Genomic DNA, 17,701 nt, shown 5'->3' on the forward strand with positions numbered 1-17,701 from the left:
TATTGGCGAGCTAAATGCCGGGGCGGCGGCTGCGGCCGTCTGGGGGGGGCCCTTCCTCGGCGTTGGGGAGAGCCCTGGGGGGGGCCTTCGCCCCCTGCAGCTCGTTTGCAAAACCTTAATTAAGGCCGATCCTGCAAAGGGGAGCTGCTCCCCGCTGGGGGGTGCCCTGCTTTGGGGTCCCCGGGTGCTGCGGGAGGGGGCGAGAGGAGCCCCGACGGCGGGGAGGGGTGGGCAAAGGGGTGCAAAAAGGGGGGGGCGCAGCCGCTTCGCACCCCTCTCATCCGGACGGGAGCGACGGGGAGGTCACAGTGGTCGAAAGAAGAAGCTGGAGCCCCTTCCCCGACGGCGCTGAGCCCTTTGCCCCCCCACACGACCCCGGGGGGAAACGGCAGGGGCACACTGCGCCGGGCCCCCCCCGTCCATGCCACTCGGGGGAAGCTCGGGTTGGAAACCGCGGCCCCGCTCCTTCCCTACCTCCCCCCCCGACCCCCCCAAGACCCCTGACACGTCTCAAGTACAAAACGCCGTTTATTTTCCACCCCACCGCGCGGGTGGGGGGGGTGGGGAGGTAATAATTTAGCATGCATAAGTAGAGGCAATTATTATTATTCTTATTTTTTATAAATACGATATACAAAAATAAAGACGGTATCGAGATTTCCAGCAGTTTTAACGTTCAGGACATAACCAGTTTTCCCGCTATATAGTCAGAACAAAACCATTTCCAAGACTCAGCGAACGGAGGGTTGGGACTTGGGGGGGCGGGGGGGTCAAGTTTTGTCTGCTTTTCAGTCAATAATAACACTGTGGTCACCGCAAATCTTCCTTCCCCCTCCCGGCACACGGGGGATCCTCTTCTCCATCCCCCTCCAAGCGGGGAGAAAACGGAATAAAAGGGGGGGGTCTTGGGGAGGGGGCGGCCCCGACGGGGCGGGCGGGGAGCTGGGGCCGGGGGCTCACTGGGGCTGGGTGGGGGCCAGCGGGGGGGCTCCGTGCCGGCCCCGGGGCTGCGAGTCCTCCTCGTCCGCCTCGGAGCAGTCGGAGGAGTGGTAAGGGCAGCACCTGCCGGCTTCTTCCTCCTCCTCTTCCTCGTCGTCGTCGTCGGGCTCGCTGTCGGGCAGCTCCCGCAGCCGCCGCCCGCCGCTCTTGTCGGGGGCGGGCAGCAGCAGCTCCTCGTCCGCCTTGTCCTCGCCTCCCCCCTTCTGCTTCTCGGCTTCCTGCGCCGCCTGCTCCTTCGCCTTCTTGCTCCGCTTCCACTTCATGCGCCGGTTCTGGAACCAAATCTTCACCTGGGAAGGGAGGGGGGCGAGAAATTTGGGGCAGGGCTTCAGCCCCGGCCCCTCGACGGCGCCCCGACGGCTCCCCTATTTCCCACTGTTCCCCCACCACCACCCCCGGGGTCTCACCTGCGTCTCGGTGAGCATCAGCGACGTGGCCACCTCGAAGCGCTTGGGCCGGGAGAGGTATTTGTTCAGCTTGAACTGGTGCTCCAGCTCCAGCAGCTGCTGGCTGGTGAAAGCCGTGCGGGGCCGGCGGCACTTCCCCAGCAGGTTGGACTGAGCCTGGGCTGCGGGGGGAACCGCGGGGGTGAGAGCAGAGCCGGGGTAGGGAGGGGGAAAAAATGGGGGAGCCGTCGGGGGGATGCTGGGGGACACCGGGGGGGAGCGCATGGAAAGGGGAGAGGGGACCCGACGCGCCACGCGGGGTAGCGAGGTGTCAGGGGATGCCTGCGATGAAATGAATGGAATGAAAAATAAAAAGCCAGAAAGAAAAATAAATAAATAAATAAAAATCTGCCCTTTGATTTCCCCAGAGCCCAAGGGCGAGGTGATAAAAGGCAGCCGGGGGTCGCGGCTCGCTCCGTGGGATGCGCGGCTCCGCTTAAACCCACCGCGCTCGCAGCCCCCTCCCGGCCCCCCCGGCTGTAATTAACGGGATTGCAGCGGGGAAGGGAGCGGCGAGGGGTGGGAAACTGCCTTTGAACGAAAAATGCGTTTTATATATAAATATAAATGGCAAAAAATTGTATATGAATTAATATATGATATATAAATTAATATACAATATATAAATTAAAATATACGGATACGTTGTATATACATACTATATATATGCATATATATGTGCATATATATATATATACATATATATATATCGGTGTGTTTTCCGCGTGAAAAAAATCAAATATGGGATTTTATCCAAAAAAAAAAAATGGGGGGGGGGGGGGTGGATGGATGGACACAGGGCTCCGACACCCGGGGGCGCGCCCCGGCCGTGCCCGCGCTTCCCAGCGCGTTTTGGGGTTTCGTTTGATTTGATTTGGGACCGAAGAAAATGCTCTGGTTGCCCGGCCGCTTTTGGGGCCAGGCTCCCGAAGAGGGCACGGAGAGAAAAGGGCAGTGTCCGGCTCGCAGACGGGAGCGTGGATGGGATTTTGTCACCGCCGTGCGATTTTCCCCGCTTATTTCTTCCCCCTTGCGCCTTGTTTGAGAAGCAGGGCTCTGACAGCTCCCCTAATTATTTTTTTTCTTCCTGAATGTTCCAGCCCAAACAACCTCAATCCGAAAGAAAACAATGGACTTTTTTGTCTGCGAACGTGTGCAGAGTAAGAAAAAAAAACCACATCCCAATTCTTTTTTTTTTTTTTTTTTTTTTTCCTGGCACGATTTTCGTAAAACTACACCTCCGGTATTGTTAAACCGGCCGTCCCCGCTGAGAGCTCACACCTAAGGAAATGATCTGTGCCTAAAACAGATGCACGAAAGGTCCCCGTCGCCGTGAGGCCTAGCTGCTCTGCTGCTGGGGCTGCGATTTGGGGCTGGGGGGATTTCGTGCAGCATTTCCAGAGCCCCCAGCCCCCCGTCCCGAACCGCTCCGACCCCGTTATTCCCCGTCCCTTCGTCTCCCCGGGGACCCTAAGCCCCTGCTGACCCCTAACCCTACACCCGCTCGTAGGGGTGAGCGCCGCGGTTATTTTCAGCCCGTTGCCGGGAAAAGAAAAATAAAATAAAGAGCGGCTGGGGGGTCAGGACCCGCGTTTTGGGGACAGTCAGGGATGGGCTGCTCAGTGGGGATGGGCTGAGAGCCGTCACGTTTGAGCCGCCCTAAAAAAACGGGCTGGAGGGCGACAGGGGATAAGGAGGCGACATGGGCATCCCTTGCGGATGGCTGTTTCCTCCTTTTAATAAAAATTAACAATAATATAACGCAGGTTGAAACTCGCGGTTGAAACCCTAAGAGCCGGGAGCTGGGGGCCGGGGGGATGGATATTAGGGTTGCGGAGGGGTTAGGGCTGCGGAAGGCGATACTCACAGTTAAAATCGGGCATTTTGGGCAGGATCATGCCGGCCGTGGATGCCCGCAGCCACTGGTCCAGCTGGAAGGTGCCCGCGCTCAGCTTGATGGGGTCGGCGGCGGGGTGGGACGGATGCGCCCCTTGCACTTGCGAGTAGGAATAGGACAGAGCCGGGTGCTGCCCGCCCAGCGCCGAGTACCCGTACATGGGGTGCCCGTATAGGGCCGCCTGCGGGGGCATGCCGGGCCCCCCGGGGGCCGCGGGGTGCAGTCCCAGCGCCATCCCGGCGTGGTGCGGGGGGTGGCCGCTGGTGGAAGCCAAAAACCCCCCCTTGGGCACCAGGGCGCAGTGGGCGGCCAGGATGCGGGGCGGCGGCGGCGGCGAGGGGCTGTCGGCGCGGAGGCGGTCGGCGGGGCCGGCGGCGGGCTGCTGCTGCTGCTGCTGCTCGGAGGAAGAAGAGGAGGAGGAGGAGGAGGAGGAGGAAGAGGAGGAAGAAGAGGAAGAGGAGGAAGCCGGGGGGCTGCCGCTGGAGCTGCTGGAGCTGCTGGAGCCGCGCGCCGCGCTGCCACCCAGCGAGGAGGCGACGAGGGCGAGCGGAGCGCTCTGCGCCCCCACCGCCGCCGCCTTGGGGGGGTCGACAGCCAGCAGCGCGTCGATGCGGAAATTTTTGGATTTTTCCATGGGAGCACCGGCAGCGGGCGGCGACGATGCCGGGAGGAGGGGGAGGATTTTTAAAAGGAGGAAAAACGGGGGGGGTGGGGGGGGAAAGGGGGAATTGGGACGGCAGCGGGCGGGCGGCCCCCGGCCGGGCCCGCGTCTCCCGGCGGCGGCGGGCAGCGGGGCGGCTGTGGGGCCGCGCTGGGCGGTGCGACCCTACAAGGGCCTTCAGGAGGCTCCCATTGGGCCGGAGGCTCTGCAGCCTCCATTGGCGGCGCCGGGAGGCCGAGCCCGCTATTGGCCCCGCCGAGCACCTGTCACGGAGCCCCCCCTACCCCCCTTTCCCTCGCCCCCCCGACGGCGCGGCCCCGCAGCCCCCCCACAGGGCCCCCAGAAAGCGCCGTCGGAGGGGACGGGGGAGGCTCTTGGGGGGTTCGCCCCGTGTTTTTTTTTGCCCTCACCGGGGGTCCCGGCGAGGTGTTGAGGAGTTTATTTCCCCCCCCCCCCTCTCCCCTCCCCTTCTGGCACACGGTAAATATTTGCCCTAAACGCGCCGCCAAGCGCTTTTGGAGGAGTTTGGAAAGAATAAACACCTGTGGGTCAGGGAGTCATGCCTGCCACCAGAATGCGCCTCGCTGGAGAGTGTGTGTGTGTGGGGGGGAGCCGATAATCCAGCACAAACAGCCACGGGAAAAGGGAAAGAGAGGGGCCAGGGGGTCTCCCCACACCCCGCATGGGTCCCGTTTCCCCGGGGGGGCGGCCGCGGGGAGCCCCCGGTGCGCCCCGGTTTACTCTCGCCCCCAAAACCTTACAGTGCCCGTGCGACATCCCCGACCCCATGCGACACCCCCAACCCTGTCACCCCACTCCCTCGGGACCGTCCAGGGTCGGCGGGGCTGCCCCCGACAGCAGGGAGCGACCCCCGGTCCCCGCTTCCCTTTGCGAGGGGGAGCAAAAACGGGGAAGGGAAAAAGGGGGAAAAAAAAGGGAAATGAGAAAAAAAAAAAACAAAAAACGAAGGCGACAACGAAATGTCCCACGGCTTTTTTTTTTCCTGCTCCCCTTCTCAAGGCCGATCCGTCGGCAGAGGGCCCGGGGGGGTCCTGAGCCAGGGGGTGCTGGGTCGGGACCCCCCCTAGGACACGGCTGTCACCTCCCGGGACCCCAAGGCGGGTGGCAGCGGGGGGACCGCGCATGGGGGAGCGAGGGGGCTTTGGGGTAATAATAATAATAATAATAATAATAATAATAATAATAATAATAATAATAATAATAATAATAATAATAATAATAATAATAATAATAATAATAATAATAGGGGTGCAGTTCGCGGGGGGGAAGAGGGAAGGGAGCCACAGGACAAGGGCCGGCAGCGTTGCGGTACCCGGGGGGGGGCAGCCCCGGCCCCCGCAGCCCCTGGCCCAGCCCCGGTCCCCGCTGCCCCTCGGCCGCTCCCACCCCGCCGGGGCCGGCCGGCCGCTGCCCCCTGCCCTCCCGCCCGGGGGGGAGCACATCTCGTGCTCAGAGAGGAATTTCGATTTCCATTTTTTTTTTTTTCCTAATTGAACACTTTTCGTTTTTCTTTTTTTTTTTTTTTTTTTTTTTATGTTTTCCCCCCTTTTTCCTTTTTTCTTTTTCATTTTTTTCTTTCCCTCTTTTTCTTTTTTTCCTTTTCGCCTTTTTTCCTGTTCTCCTTTTTTTCCTTTTCTCCCGTTTTCCATTTTCCTTTTTTCTTTTTATTCTTTTTCATTTTTTCCCTTTACATTTTTCCTTTTCCCCCTTTTTCCTTTTTCATTTTTTCTTTTCACCGTTTCCCTTTTTTCCTTCTTTCCTTCTTTCCTTCTTTCCTTCTTTTCTTTTTCCCTTCTTTCCTTTTTCTCTTTTTCCCCTTTTCCTTTCCTTTTTTCTTTTTTCTCTTTTTTTTCTCTTTTTTTCTCTCTTTTCCTTTTTTTTTCATTTTCTCTTTTTTCGTCTTTCATTTTCCCCCTTTTTCCTTTTCATTTTTTCTTTTTTTTCCCTTTTCCCTTTTTTCTTTTTAATTTCTTCTTTTTTTTCCCTTTGTGTTTTTTTTTCTTTTTTCTTTTCCCCTTTTTATTTTTTTTTAAATTTTCTCCCTTTTTCGTTTTCCTTTCTTTTCCTTTTCTGTTTCTTTTCCCTTTTCCTTTTTTCCCTTTTTCGTTTTCCCTTTTTTCCTCCTTTCTTCCTTATTTTTCCCCTTTTCCCCCATTTTTCCCCTCTCTCCCCTTTTCCCCTCGGTGTGCTCTCCCACGCCGCTCCCGCAGCCCGTGGAGGGAGGGCCGCTGTCCCGCACCTGTGTTGATCCAGCCCCAACAATGCGCGGTTATCTCGGCGCAGATAGCGCGCTGCCCGGACACCTCCGGGTGGTCTCCTTTCAGCAGCCCCCCCGGCAAACAGATCCCTATCTCGCCTTTTGAAACAGCCTGACCGGTGCAAGGGGGGGGTCAGCATGCGGCTGTGTCCCCCCTGTGCCCCCCCCGGTCCCTACAAAGCCGATGCGACCCGCGGGCGCGGGGCCAGCCTTATTGCCAAAAGCCCATCTTACGCCGCGACATTGTGTAAATGAGCTAATGATACATAAACCTCCCTGCGAGATGTGACATCCTCGGGATGTCTTCCTCTAAATTAGCTGCTCGCCTTGACTGCTAATAATGGTGAGTTTATGAAAGCAATTTCGGTGCAAAAAGCACGGGGGCTCCTCGCTCTAATCAGCCTGCCTCCCTTAATGGATGAGGGGGTCAGGCGGAGAATTATTGACACTCCGCTGCCCTTAACCCGTTTCCCAATAAAGCTGATTAGTTTTTGTCAATTCATCAGCTAACCGCTCTCGCTGGGACTGCATCAAAGCCGGATTTGCTCGGGGGAAATCAACAAGTCGCGCGGCGGATCCATTAGGATCCCCTTCCCGGCATAGGGCCCCCGCTGGGATGCCCGCAAACTTCGGCATCAGCCCCAAAAGGGAGAAAAGGAGCCCGGGACAGCCCCGTGGTGCTCGTAGGGCCGGAGGGGTCCCCCATGCTCGGGCTCGGCCGTGTCACCCCCCGGCAGCAGGGCCCCGAGCAGCAGCAGGGCACCGAGCATCCTCCGGGGTGGTGACCCTAAAAAGAAAGGATGCTCAGCCAGCACCCTGCCAGATTTCCCATCCTCTTTGCACCTCACCCGTTCATTTTTGGGGGAGAAAGCCGTCCCTGCACTGAGCAGCCAGGCTGTTTTCTTTATGCCGCTTTTTAATTTATATATATTTAATTTCTGCAAGCCGACTTCCAAAGCTTTGGCCGGCTCTCGTTGGACCTTCTCTTCAGATAACTTCGAGCGACAATTTTACGTTTATTTGGGCTGCTCGCATCAGGTTTGCCTGGAGCAGCGTGCGCCTCATCCGCCAAAAGCCAACAAAAAGCCCACCGCATCTGCGCTGCCCCTTTAAGCCCCGACCGCCAGCCTCACAGTCCACCCCCCTCCAATTTAATTTCATTAAAACAGAGCATGAATATTTCTATTAAACCTAAAATGAAATATGAAGCCATTTAGACTCTGCCTGCACCAATCACCCAGATTTATGGCTTTTATTCATCACATCAAGAGCTGGGAAAAATGAATTTTCTTCACCCAGGAAGGAAATAAAACCCCAGCCTTGGTCATTTCCAGAAAGCTGTTAATTTGCCCGTGTGGTAATTACTTTCACAATTAACTAAAATACAAATCAACCTGACAAATCGGCTTAGTTTATATATTAATTAGCCGCCTTAAATTTATTCATTATGAAAAGACAATTTAAGGGGACCCCGGGTGTCTGTTTTATCGCCATAAATTACCCCGGGGAAATGGGGGCTAATAAAATCGCGCAGTGTTTGCGGCCGGGGGGCACCCGCAGCTCCGCGGCTCTGCGCGGGGGCGCACGGCCCCCCCCGACCCCCTCCGGGCTGCGCTGATTTAGCGCCGCGCCGCTGGGATCGCTCGGTGCCTTTTCAGCTCGCGCTCTTTATAAATGCCCCGCTATTAAATTAGAAAATGATTCTCTCCTCGTTTAATTGTATCCCCGCGTTCCTTATTCCCAATTAATTAGTCCTATCGACGTTGCAATATTTTAAACGACTGGAGTCCGTTTACGGGTTTAAAATATATGGGTCAGCGCACGCGATTTTCGACGCGGCGGAGCTGTATAATGCGGGTTTTAACTACTCCTCTCTCCATACGTCTTAAGCATCAGCCCCGAGCACCGCGGGGAGTTTGCGCGCCCCACGCAAGACCGGGAGCCCGTCTGAAAATGGCTCGCAGTGGGGCGCCGTCTGAAAATGGCTCGCACCGCCCCGTGCGCCGGCGCTGCGCCGAATTTCCGCACGGCCCCCGCCAGAAAAAGAAATGAAATAAAACTCCAAAGCCGGGTGGTTTTGAGGAGGAACAGCGCTGTTTGGGGAAAAGCTCGCTCCTACTCTGTGCCAGCGCCCCTGGGTGCTCTTTGCACCCCTCAGGTGGATGGGATTGGGGACGTGTCCCCTCCCCTGAGGGCTGTCCTAAAGGACATGGGGTCTCTTTGCTGCTTCACATACACCTGGGCCATCCAGCCCCTGGTGCAGAGCAGCCGCATGCTCTGCCAGTCCCAATTTTGGGGTCCTGTGGGCAGGGCTGGCCCTGTCCCCGGGGCCTGAGTGGTTGTGGCAGATACCTGGGACATCTCTCATCCCACTGGGCTGTCCTGGTGGCCCATCACAGCTTGCGCTTAAACACCTGGGGTGGAGAAGTCACCTCCCAGCCAGGTCTGGGGTGATGCTGAACCTTCCCCTGGGGCTGCAGGAAAGCTGGGTACAGTTGTGCCTCGCCATCCCCAACCCACCCCATGTCACTCGGCCCATCCAGACAGGAGCATCCTGGTGGGATGCTGGGGCTGCAGCTCTTGGAGGTTCAGGTGGCCCCAGACTCCAGCCCTGCAGAGGCTCCACGTAGACCTGCAACCTCCTCTCCCCTCAGCAATGCTTCTTGCTCTTGATTTTCGAGGGAAATTTTGGTGACGTGACAACTCCATGTGGCTGGAGGGTGCGATACCTGCCACCTCTTTGGGAGGCAGATGAAGACTCCCCTTGCCTTCACGTCACTCAGTTCTGGGAGCATTTGGGCCTCCAACGTGCATGTCAGAGGAACGACATAAATGTCAGGAAGGATAAAAGATGAATCATAAGGGCAGATTAATAATGTGACAAATACTACTGCTTCCTGGCCCGGGCTCCAAAGGTCCCTCCCATCCAAGGCTGGCTCAGAGAAAGCACCTAACATGGTAAAATCTAAATGTGGACCGCTCCCACTATTAATCCTATCAAATGTCGTCGGAGGGACATCAATCACGGCAAGCTGCTCGCGATTTAGGAGATTGCACGATGTGATTCCATAAGACTCTCATTGTGATTTAGCATTGATTAATGTCCGTCCATAAAATGATATAAAACTTACTTCTATTCCATTGCAGAGCCCCAAACCGCATTCCAGCCCATATTTCAAAACCTTGTTAATGTAACTGCTAATTTCAGAGGGCGATGGTGATGATTATGGCGAACACGGGTTTGTGCGGAGGGGTCTGCGGCGGGGGCAGGAAGAGGTTACAGAAATTATTTCCAAAGCAGAAAATTGCTGTCCAGTTTAAATTATTTCAGGTGTTACGGGGTTAGTCCGTGCCTCCCTCCTTCCTTTCTTTGTCGGTGAGGAGAGGCGTGCTGGGATGAGCTCTGCTGTCAGAGGTGCAGAAAACCCCAAAAGCATCATCAAAAGCATCAGAGCAGGGGGCTGCGAGCCCCATGGGGTCCTGCAGCAATCCTGGAGTAATTCTGTTCCTCTTGCACTTCCAGCACAGGGACTCTGCTCCTCACTGAGGGCTTAATCTGACCCAGGGACTTTGAAACACCAGGCTCTGAAGGCTTAAAAAATCCTATTATTTTGGCCGTAAAGCCCACGGGATTGGTACCTGGGGCTCTTCATCCCCACACAGCATTTGGCCACCTTCCACGCCCAGCAAGCTGGCTGCTCGGGAGGCATTCGTGGACATGGTTTGCTTTCACTGTATTTTTCTGGAGGCAAGGAGGCTCTTCTTGGCGCAGGGCCCAGTGCAAAATAGCTCATGCTTTTTATTTCCTTTTTCTTCTTTTTTTTTTTTTTTTTAAGACACATACCAGGGATTGTGATGTGCATGCATAATGCTATGTGGCCCAGGAGCCACGCTCTTGCAGAAAAAGATCCAAGCAGGGAGGAGGCTGCACGACTGGTGAAGTGTTTAGGAAATTAAAATAAAAACAGGCTGAAAGTTGTCATCTGGATACGAAACAATATATAATGGAAAGTTCAACGTTTGGTGCTTTAGTATATATAATTTAGCTATAGATAATAGATAATAAAGAGTTCATGGGATCACTTGATGGGAAATATATTGATAATACAATTTTTCTTCGCAAAATGCATGCAACGATTGCAGTTTTGGTTTAATAATAAATTTAACTTCGAAGAATCATTTGTTTCAAACCTCTGCTTTTTCTAATGGCATTCAGAATTATTAATATCTGTCTAGCCAGCTAAAGAGGTTTTTAAAAGAGTATGCTGGGTGTTCTGCAATTAGAGTAGCCATCTGCCCTTTATTAAAACTCCATTAACCTTTACATTAAAATACATTTAAAATGCAGACACACGGAAAATATAAAATACAAATAAAATAGATAAGTCTGAGTGGATTCTTTGCTTTACTGGCTTATTTGTGCAGAATATGGCAACTTGTTGTGGCACCTCTGATTTTCTGGGGAGAGAAAACATTGTAGCATCAATTTTCCTATGTTAAGGGTAGGAGATAATCACAAGAAGGTAATGGAATTTAGTAACATCTCTGAGGAAAATTCTGTAGAAAGTGGTCTTAATAAATAGAAGGCTATAAAATCATTTAAAGTTCATATTATTCACTCCAGAACTGGTTGCTTCGTTTTAGGCTCAGAACTGATTTGCTTTGGTCATGCAGATCTGCTGATTGCTAGAATGATTCGAGCAAATAAAACGACTGCAAGTTTTGTGACATTCCTCTGATACATGAGGACAAAAATCAAAATATTTCCAGCAGATCCTGCTGCTTCGTTCCCTTCAGCCTTGTGCCACGGCGTCCCTCTGAGGAGGGAGCAGAGGCTGTATTCGCCCTGCCTGAATAACCGCTGCTGCTGGCAGGGCTGCCACTGCTGTTTGCAAACAAATGTGCCTAAAATATCCCTTCTGGCTTTCCTTGCTTCTGATTCCACCAAAAGTGAATGGGGGCTGAAATTCCTGAGCTAAAATATCTTCCTGATTTATTTTATTTTTTATTTTTTTTCCCCAAAGGGCTGAGCCATTTCCAAGCAAGAGGTTAAGAGCTAACCAGCGGCACCGTCTCGCCTGCCGTGAAGCCTTCCCAGGGAGGGTGTTCTCACACCCACTGAGCTGATTTACAGCCGCAGCTGGGGCTGGATCAGGTCCCCCTGGCACGGGGGCACACCTCCTGTCATCGATCCCACAAACCCAGCCTTTGGCCAAATCATAAAACTTTCCAAAGCGGCTCCCCCGTGAGCTCCGCAGCATCCCCAGCTCAATTTCCCCGCGTCCGCCTTTGCTCAGGATCCAAGGATGCTCCTTCCCTCCCTGCGGCTGCTTTTGTGCCTCCCCTGCGGAGAGCAAAGGGATGCTAAAGCCTCAGGGGCTGGGGCTAGGGATGGGGAGGATGAGGATGAGGAAGGGCAGGGGGCAGGTTGGGAAGGGGACATGGGGGCGAGGGGCTTTTTCGGCAGGGAGCGGGCAGCGGCAGAGCCCTGCGAGAATTAACAGCGCTCACTGGGGCTCGCAGGGGAATTTTTGACAGTCCTGGGCTGCAATGCTCTCTTTTCACTGCAAGTGACTTTAGAAAAAAATCACCTTGGTCAAAGATTTCAATCCAAACCGAGAGAAAATGCTTTTGTTTGACTTGGTGAGATATTTCCAAATCCAGAGTTTCTCAGAAAGTTTTATGACATTTTGCTTTTTATTTTTATTCTTTTATTCAGAGCAAACACAAATGCCCAAATCATAGGATTTTCCAAGAACCACAAATTCTTCTTTCTCCTAGGCTCTGCTCTCAGTGATTCTAATGTATCAGAAGCTACAGTTCAAGTCCAGGTCCCAGCAAAGCCCTGCTGATAAGGAAAAGGGTTGGGGACCTAAACAAAATGCTTGCAAAAACCAACCCCTCTTGGTTCCAGGGACCACCGTGCTATTTTCTTAATTGCATTTTTGATAGCAGCATCCACATCTCCTTTAGATTGAAGGGTCATCTTGGGAAAAAAAGAAAAAAAAAAAAAAAAAGAAAGAAAAAAAAAAGAAAGCTTAGCTTTCAAACAGGTTTGTTGTTTTTTAGCTGGGTTTATATATGGTCCTTATATTGACAGTGCTTTTTGATTAATATTGTGTACAACATTCCTTAATGCACCAGGAGAATTAATTATGCAGAAACATTCGGGCCACCTGGATATTCTATCGATGAAATGATGTTTTATTGACAAAATGACAATTTAATACTGAGTTTTCCTAAAGCTCTCTGGTGAATACTTTGTTTGCCTCTGCAAGCAGAACAGCAGCCAGGGACAACTCAGTAAATCCTTTAGTTTTCCCCCAGATTTTTGTGTCAGCTACAAATATGTAAGGTTTGCTACTGGAAGTACTGGGATACATTGGGTCTGCTGTTAATGGGAAATATAGTGGAGCTGTTTCATCCTTAGCTGCTGCTGGCAGAGCCTGAAGGAGCCTTCTCAAGGCAGAGCTTGCTAAGAGACACCTGAGGCACCAGGTGCTGGCCCCAGCTGTGGCTTCGGGCAGTTCATATAGGTTTGGCAAATAAGATGCTCCATGGCTGGGGAAAAAGAGCTGTCTCCACCAGCATGGCTTGCAGAAGGGCCTGGATTTACTTCTTGACCCACACCTTAGCTAGAAGGGCTCAAAACTTTCTCTTCTTATTACTGTTTGGACAGTATGTTCTTGTTGTGTGGTCCTCAACCAGGTTTCATTTAGCTTTTACTGTGTTTTTAACCTCAGGCTTTAAAAATCAGGTTTCAGAATGATGGATTTGGGGTGACGTTTTTGAAAGCTTACACGTGACTTTGGATCACTGGTCCTGTGAAATTCCTGGGGTCTTTAATCACTCAGGAAATACTGAGGAAAAAAAAAAAAAAAAAGTGTACCCTTTATTGGGATCTTAGTTTCTCTTTCTTAAAAAAGTGTAGAGGCGGTCCTAATGATGGAGAATAATATTGACTTTCTGTAGCTGATAGCAGAGATCTGAGTGGGCTGGGAGTTTTCCAACTAGATGCTTTTTTTTTTTTTTTTTCTTGGAAAATGCTGATTTATTGAAACTGAAACTTTTCATGGGAACATATCAGTACTGATTAAATTCTGTTGAGAGAGATTGCTAGGGTCTGAGCCAGAATTTCTGGCTGTAACAAAAATGAGGTCCTTTCATGGGGAATGACCAGCAGGTCAGGGCAGCCATCTGGAGCCTGTCTGGGTCAGGTAGAAGAGAGGACGAACTTGGGGTCTCTCATATAGCTGACATAGCCCTTGGGCTATTGCTTACTCCAAGGATCCTCTGCTAGTTTTTCGTAAAGCGGTCTTGAGAAACCCTCCAGGCTTATTGTGGTATGGAATGGGAAGTTTATTTTTTGTGTAGGTTATTGGGAGACCGAAACATTTGCTTGTAAACATCTTTGAAGATCTAATCTATCAATTTATTGATATTTATTAGTATTGCAGTTTTTGCTACTCATTCAGATAGAGCACTGCATTGCAGGGGGTGCTCAACAAAAAATGCTTCAGAGAGGATGTCTGGATGTCAAGTCCAAAGACTGAATCCTACGGAAACAAATTACTGGTAACTGCATTATGGTGATGTTATTATCAGTAAATGTTATTAGCGCGAGGATTTGTTCCCATGTCAGAATGATGTTAATACAATATTAGTGATGCAGGTCTTCGGTGTCAACACGAGAATATCAAATGCAAGTGGAGGAAAATTGTATTGGATTGTGGAGGTGATGGCAAATCAATGACACGGAAAATCTATGGAGAGCAGTTCATAGTGACACAAGAAAGCAGTGTCCGCATAAATCAGGGGAGACCAATGGACACTGAAAGGGAATTTCCATGCAAGATTAAGTGGACATTGTTATCGTGTCAGGACTGTGTGAAATAAGTGCGAAATGAGGACGATACTGGGATACCAACACTTAGACCAAGCAATGTCAACAGAAATTACTCTCTCATTAAAGGAAAACAAAAGGCTAATGGCCTAGCTCAGTTACAACCTCTGTCAGCAGCAGTAGCAGCTGCTGGGGTAGCTGATGGGTCAGGGCAATGGATCAGGGCCCTGCTGCGTTTGGTACTAAGCAAATACGTGCCTACACCATAGTCCTGGCCTGAAAGCTGACAAGGATGGGCAAGAGATGTCCATAAAGGCGACATGGCAGCATATGAAGAGGTAGAAGGACAGAACGTGGCTTCTGCTTTTCTGAGCCTTCTGTGTGCAGCCGGGAGAGGTGAAGGAAGAGGAGGGTGGCACTCTGGGGACAGTGTGGGGACATGGGGCTGAAGGGGGTGGCTGTTGCTTGTGGTGAGTGGGAGTGGGCAAGGTGATGCTGGTGGGAAGGAGAAGCTGATGGTGAAGTCACCATTGGGTCCAGGCTTGAGGCTGGAAGGGCATCATGGTATGTAAAAAAAGGAAATAAGGATGAGTCCTACCTAATTTTAAGTATCTATGAGGCAGCTTGCATGTACCCTGAGCTCCTGCCCAACAAGTAGGGGTGGAATAAGCCCTGCTGCAAGTGCTGCTGTTCTGGAAACACCTCCCCAGCAAGGCAGGCCTTCAGCCCACCCAGCAGAGCTGGGCCTCAGGGAAGGCTGCGGGAATTTTACCACCAGTTTGGTGGTGAATGGGATCAGGCCTCATGTCCACAAAGCAGTGTGAGTACCCTAATGTGTTTCAAGTGTTTGTAAGATTACTGGAGTCAGACACATTTTTCAGTTGAGCCCATTAGCCTTTCACACGTGTTTGTGAGGAGCACAGTGCCTGGGCAGGCTGGCGGCTTGTAAATGTTAAATCAGCACAAATACCACAGCCTCTGCCACGAGCGGGCATGTGGCGACATACAGCTTGATTAACGTAGTGCGGGGAAAGAAAATATTGGCATTTTCTACATCCATGTCTCGATAATGCTGCATGAAAAGTGATATTGGTAATGCTAATGGATGTGTAATTGATGTTACTACAGTCCTTACCACTCACTGAGAAGCTGGTGAGAGAGCCTGTAAGAGAGATAAGATTAAAGGAGATAACAGCTGCAGTAATTCCAACCACATTTCTGGCAGCAAAGCCGGGTGCTGGAATTGCTTTACCTCCTGGTACAGTCACCACAGGCATTTATCCTTTCGCAGCTCCTGGGGCTGCTCTGGTGAGTGCAGGGGATGCTGAGCACCCTGTGGTACAAGGCAGCAGAGGGAGCTGAGCAGGAACAGACAGATCCAGGCATCAACCAGAGGTGTTGTTGCTCTTTTTCAGGCAGTTTTGGTGGCTGTTGTTCAGAGACATCCTGACAAAACAGGAGGAGATATGGAGAGGAACTACAACATGGAGAGGAACTACATGACAGCGTGTCTGCGACAGGGATGCAGGGAAGAAAAGGCAGAGCTCCTTAATGGAGAAATCCATGGTGGTTGTGAGGTTCACAAGTTTTTGTGGGCTTTGCCCTGGGCTGTTTTCCAGTTGCTTCATACCTGGCTTCCCCAGCCTTGCCACTAACATGGTAAATCTGCTTTAATCACAGTTATGACAAATTTGCTTCGATCAGGGAGAGGAATCCCTGAATAACATGTTAAGAAGCATCCCCATGACTTGGAAACTGGCACCCACCTCTTGAAAACTGGCACCCAGACGTTCCTGAGGTGCTGGGCACAGAGCTGGCACAACTGTCAGACAGATGTGCCATGACAGACAGTCAGCAGGGAGTCCTTCCACCTGCACATACCAAAGGGAGTGCCGCTGTTGGAAGGGACCCTGCCAATATTGCACAAGAACGAAAATAATGCGCAGAACTGCTAGAATTGCACTGTGAACTTAGAAGTATATGCTCAGGCAAAGTTACCAGGAACACACCAGGAGTTCCTGAATGAAGATTTCAGGGTTGATGTGTGATTTGCAGAACACTGACACGCACATGTACATCATGGTCCCTTGCTGCTTGTCTGTCTCCAGCTCCAGTGGTGTTGGTTTTGCTTCCAACATATTTTGCATTTGGGTTCAGTGGACAGAACGTCATTGTTATGCTGAATAACCTAAGCTCTTTAATCCATGATTGTTTGCCCCCAGAGGGTTTTTGATAACCTCCCTAAAAGATGGCAAGCGTCCAGTATTTTGTCTTGAATCGCAGTCTAGTTCCAGAACAATCAACTCTAAGTTGTTTAAGAAGACTGTGTACATTAAAACGGCTGTAAATCAGCGTAATGAAAACAACAGCACATGCAGAAATTCATTACATATCTGATACACTGGGGTGTTATTTTATTATTTGATGCATTTATGCTTTATGCTTGTTTTGCAGCATAAAATTTAGCCGATGAATGTGAAATTACAAACCGCTGCCATTTCTCTCACAGTAAACAGAATGCATTAAAAAAATAAAATAAACACCTAAATGTTTTATTATAATAAAGTTACTTGGGGCCAAGAGTTCAACAAGGAGAATTTATAAACATATCATCTCAGATCTTGGAAGGATTTCAACATAATTTGCTTGTGGTATGGTAAGTGAGGTGAAATCCATCTACAAGTCTCTCCGGAGCAATAAATATATGGAAGTGTCTATTTATATTTGCTATGAATTTACTGTAGCACAAAAATGCTCCTGACTTTCCCAATCAAATGTGTATGACTTTTGGGCAAAGAAGGAATTATTTGCACACGTTATTCTTAAATAACATCGCTTTTGTTTCTTCACCAAACAAAAGTTGTTATCTGTCATTATTTGCTTGACTGAAATGTTGCCCCATGGGAGCAAGAGCTACTGTCACAGTTAAGGCTTTGAAGGATCAGGCCCCAGGGCCCCAGCTTTCAGCAATATTTTTGAATATGCTTTCATCTAAGTTGACAGTGTAAATAAATTATAATAATTGAGACTTCATTTTATGTCCATTTGTAAATGAACATAGATTTTTCAATTTATCTAAGTAATTAACCTTTATCAGAACTCCTGGCTGTAAGACAATGACAATTTTGTATACAAACAGGCACCGGTGGATATCTGGAGATATTTTGGGCTTGCTAACTAAGTCAACTCCCAAGCAAATTCTCTGTTGTGTAGGTGGGTAAGGTGGAACAGTCACCTACCGCTAAATGCCCCATCACATCAGCAGCAGCCACCTCTGTAGGACGGAGAGAGATGGGGCTGCTGATGGGGACAGCTTTGCTGGGGCTGGACAGTTTCCCTTAGTGGCACTGCTGAGATTTTCACCTTTGCTGCCATTCAGCAGTGGAATTGGGTCAACTAAACACAGGACTTTGAAACCTGGCACAAAGAGCAGTAAAAAAAGACTGGCCATCCAAGGCCTCTGATGCAGCATTGTTTAGGGGAGCCAAAGTAAATACAAATTTAAATTTAATTTAAATTATAAAAATAAACACCTTTATAAATAGGTGTTTTTACTAGGTGTTCTTACTCCTTTATA

At 50.7% G+C, this 17,701-nt stretch overlaps 1 protein-coding gene and 1 long non-coding RNA gene across 2 annotated transcripts; one reads left to right on the forward strand and one right to left on the reverse strand.

Annotated features, from left to right (window-relative positions):
• Positions 1-529: 529 nt before the first annotated feature.
• Positions 530-4,220, reverse strand: MNX1 (motor neuron and pancreas homeobox 1). The gene is made up of 3 exons (XM_068673448.1): positions 3,313-4,220; positions 1,407-1,567; positions 530-1,289 (listed from the first exon to the last, which is right to left on the reverse strand). Exons 1-3 carry the CDS (start codon positions 3,974-3,976, stop codon positions 957-959), a joined length of 1,158 nt encoding a protein of 385 aa, XP_068529549.1. The 5' UTR covers positions 3,977-4,220; the 3' UTR covers positions 530-956.
• An 8,539-nt stretch (positions 4,221-12,759) lies between these two features.
• On the forward strand, positions 12,760-16,813 carry LOC137852119 (uncharacterized). The gene is made up of 2 exons (XR_011093663.1): positions 12,760-14,944; positions 15,540-16,813. It is a non-coding gene; the product is annotated as an uncharacterized lncRNA (long non-coding RNA).
• The last annotated feature ends 888 nt before the right edge of the window (positions 16,814-17,701 follow it).

Source organism: Anas acuta, chromosome 2, assembly GCF_963932015.1.
Source record: "Anas acuta chromosome 2, bAnaAcu1.1, whole genome shotgun sequence".
Lineage (NCBI taxonomy): Eukaryota > Metazoa > Chordata > Aves > Anseriformes > Anatidae > Anas > Anas acuta.

Bases quoted from the DNA above. Each gene is read 5' to 3' on its own strand.
- MNX1 (XM_068673448.1), bottom strand. From the start codon at position 3,976: ATGGAAAAATCCAAAAATTTCCGCATCGACGCGCTGCTGGCTGTCGAC. The intron at 1,568-3,312 runs GTGAGTATCGCC...TTCCCCCCGCAG, and splicing joins CAAAATGCCCGATTTTAACT to CCCAGGCTCAGTCCAACCTG. The intron at 1,290-1,406 runs GTGAGACCCCGG...CTCCCTTCCCAG, and splicing joins TGATGCTCACCGAGACGCAG to GTGAAGATTTGGTTCCAGAA.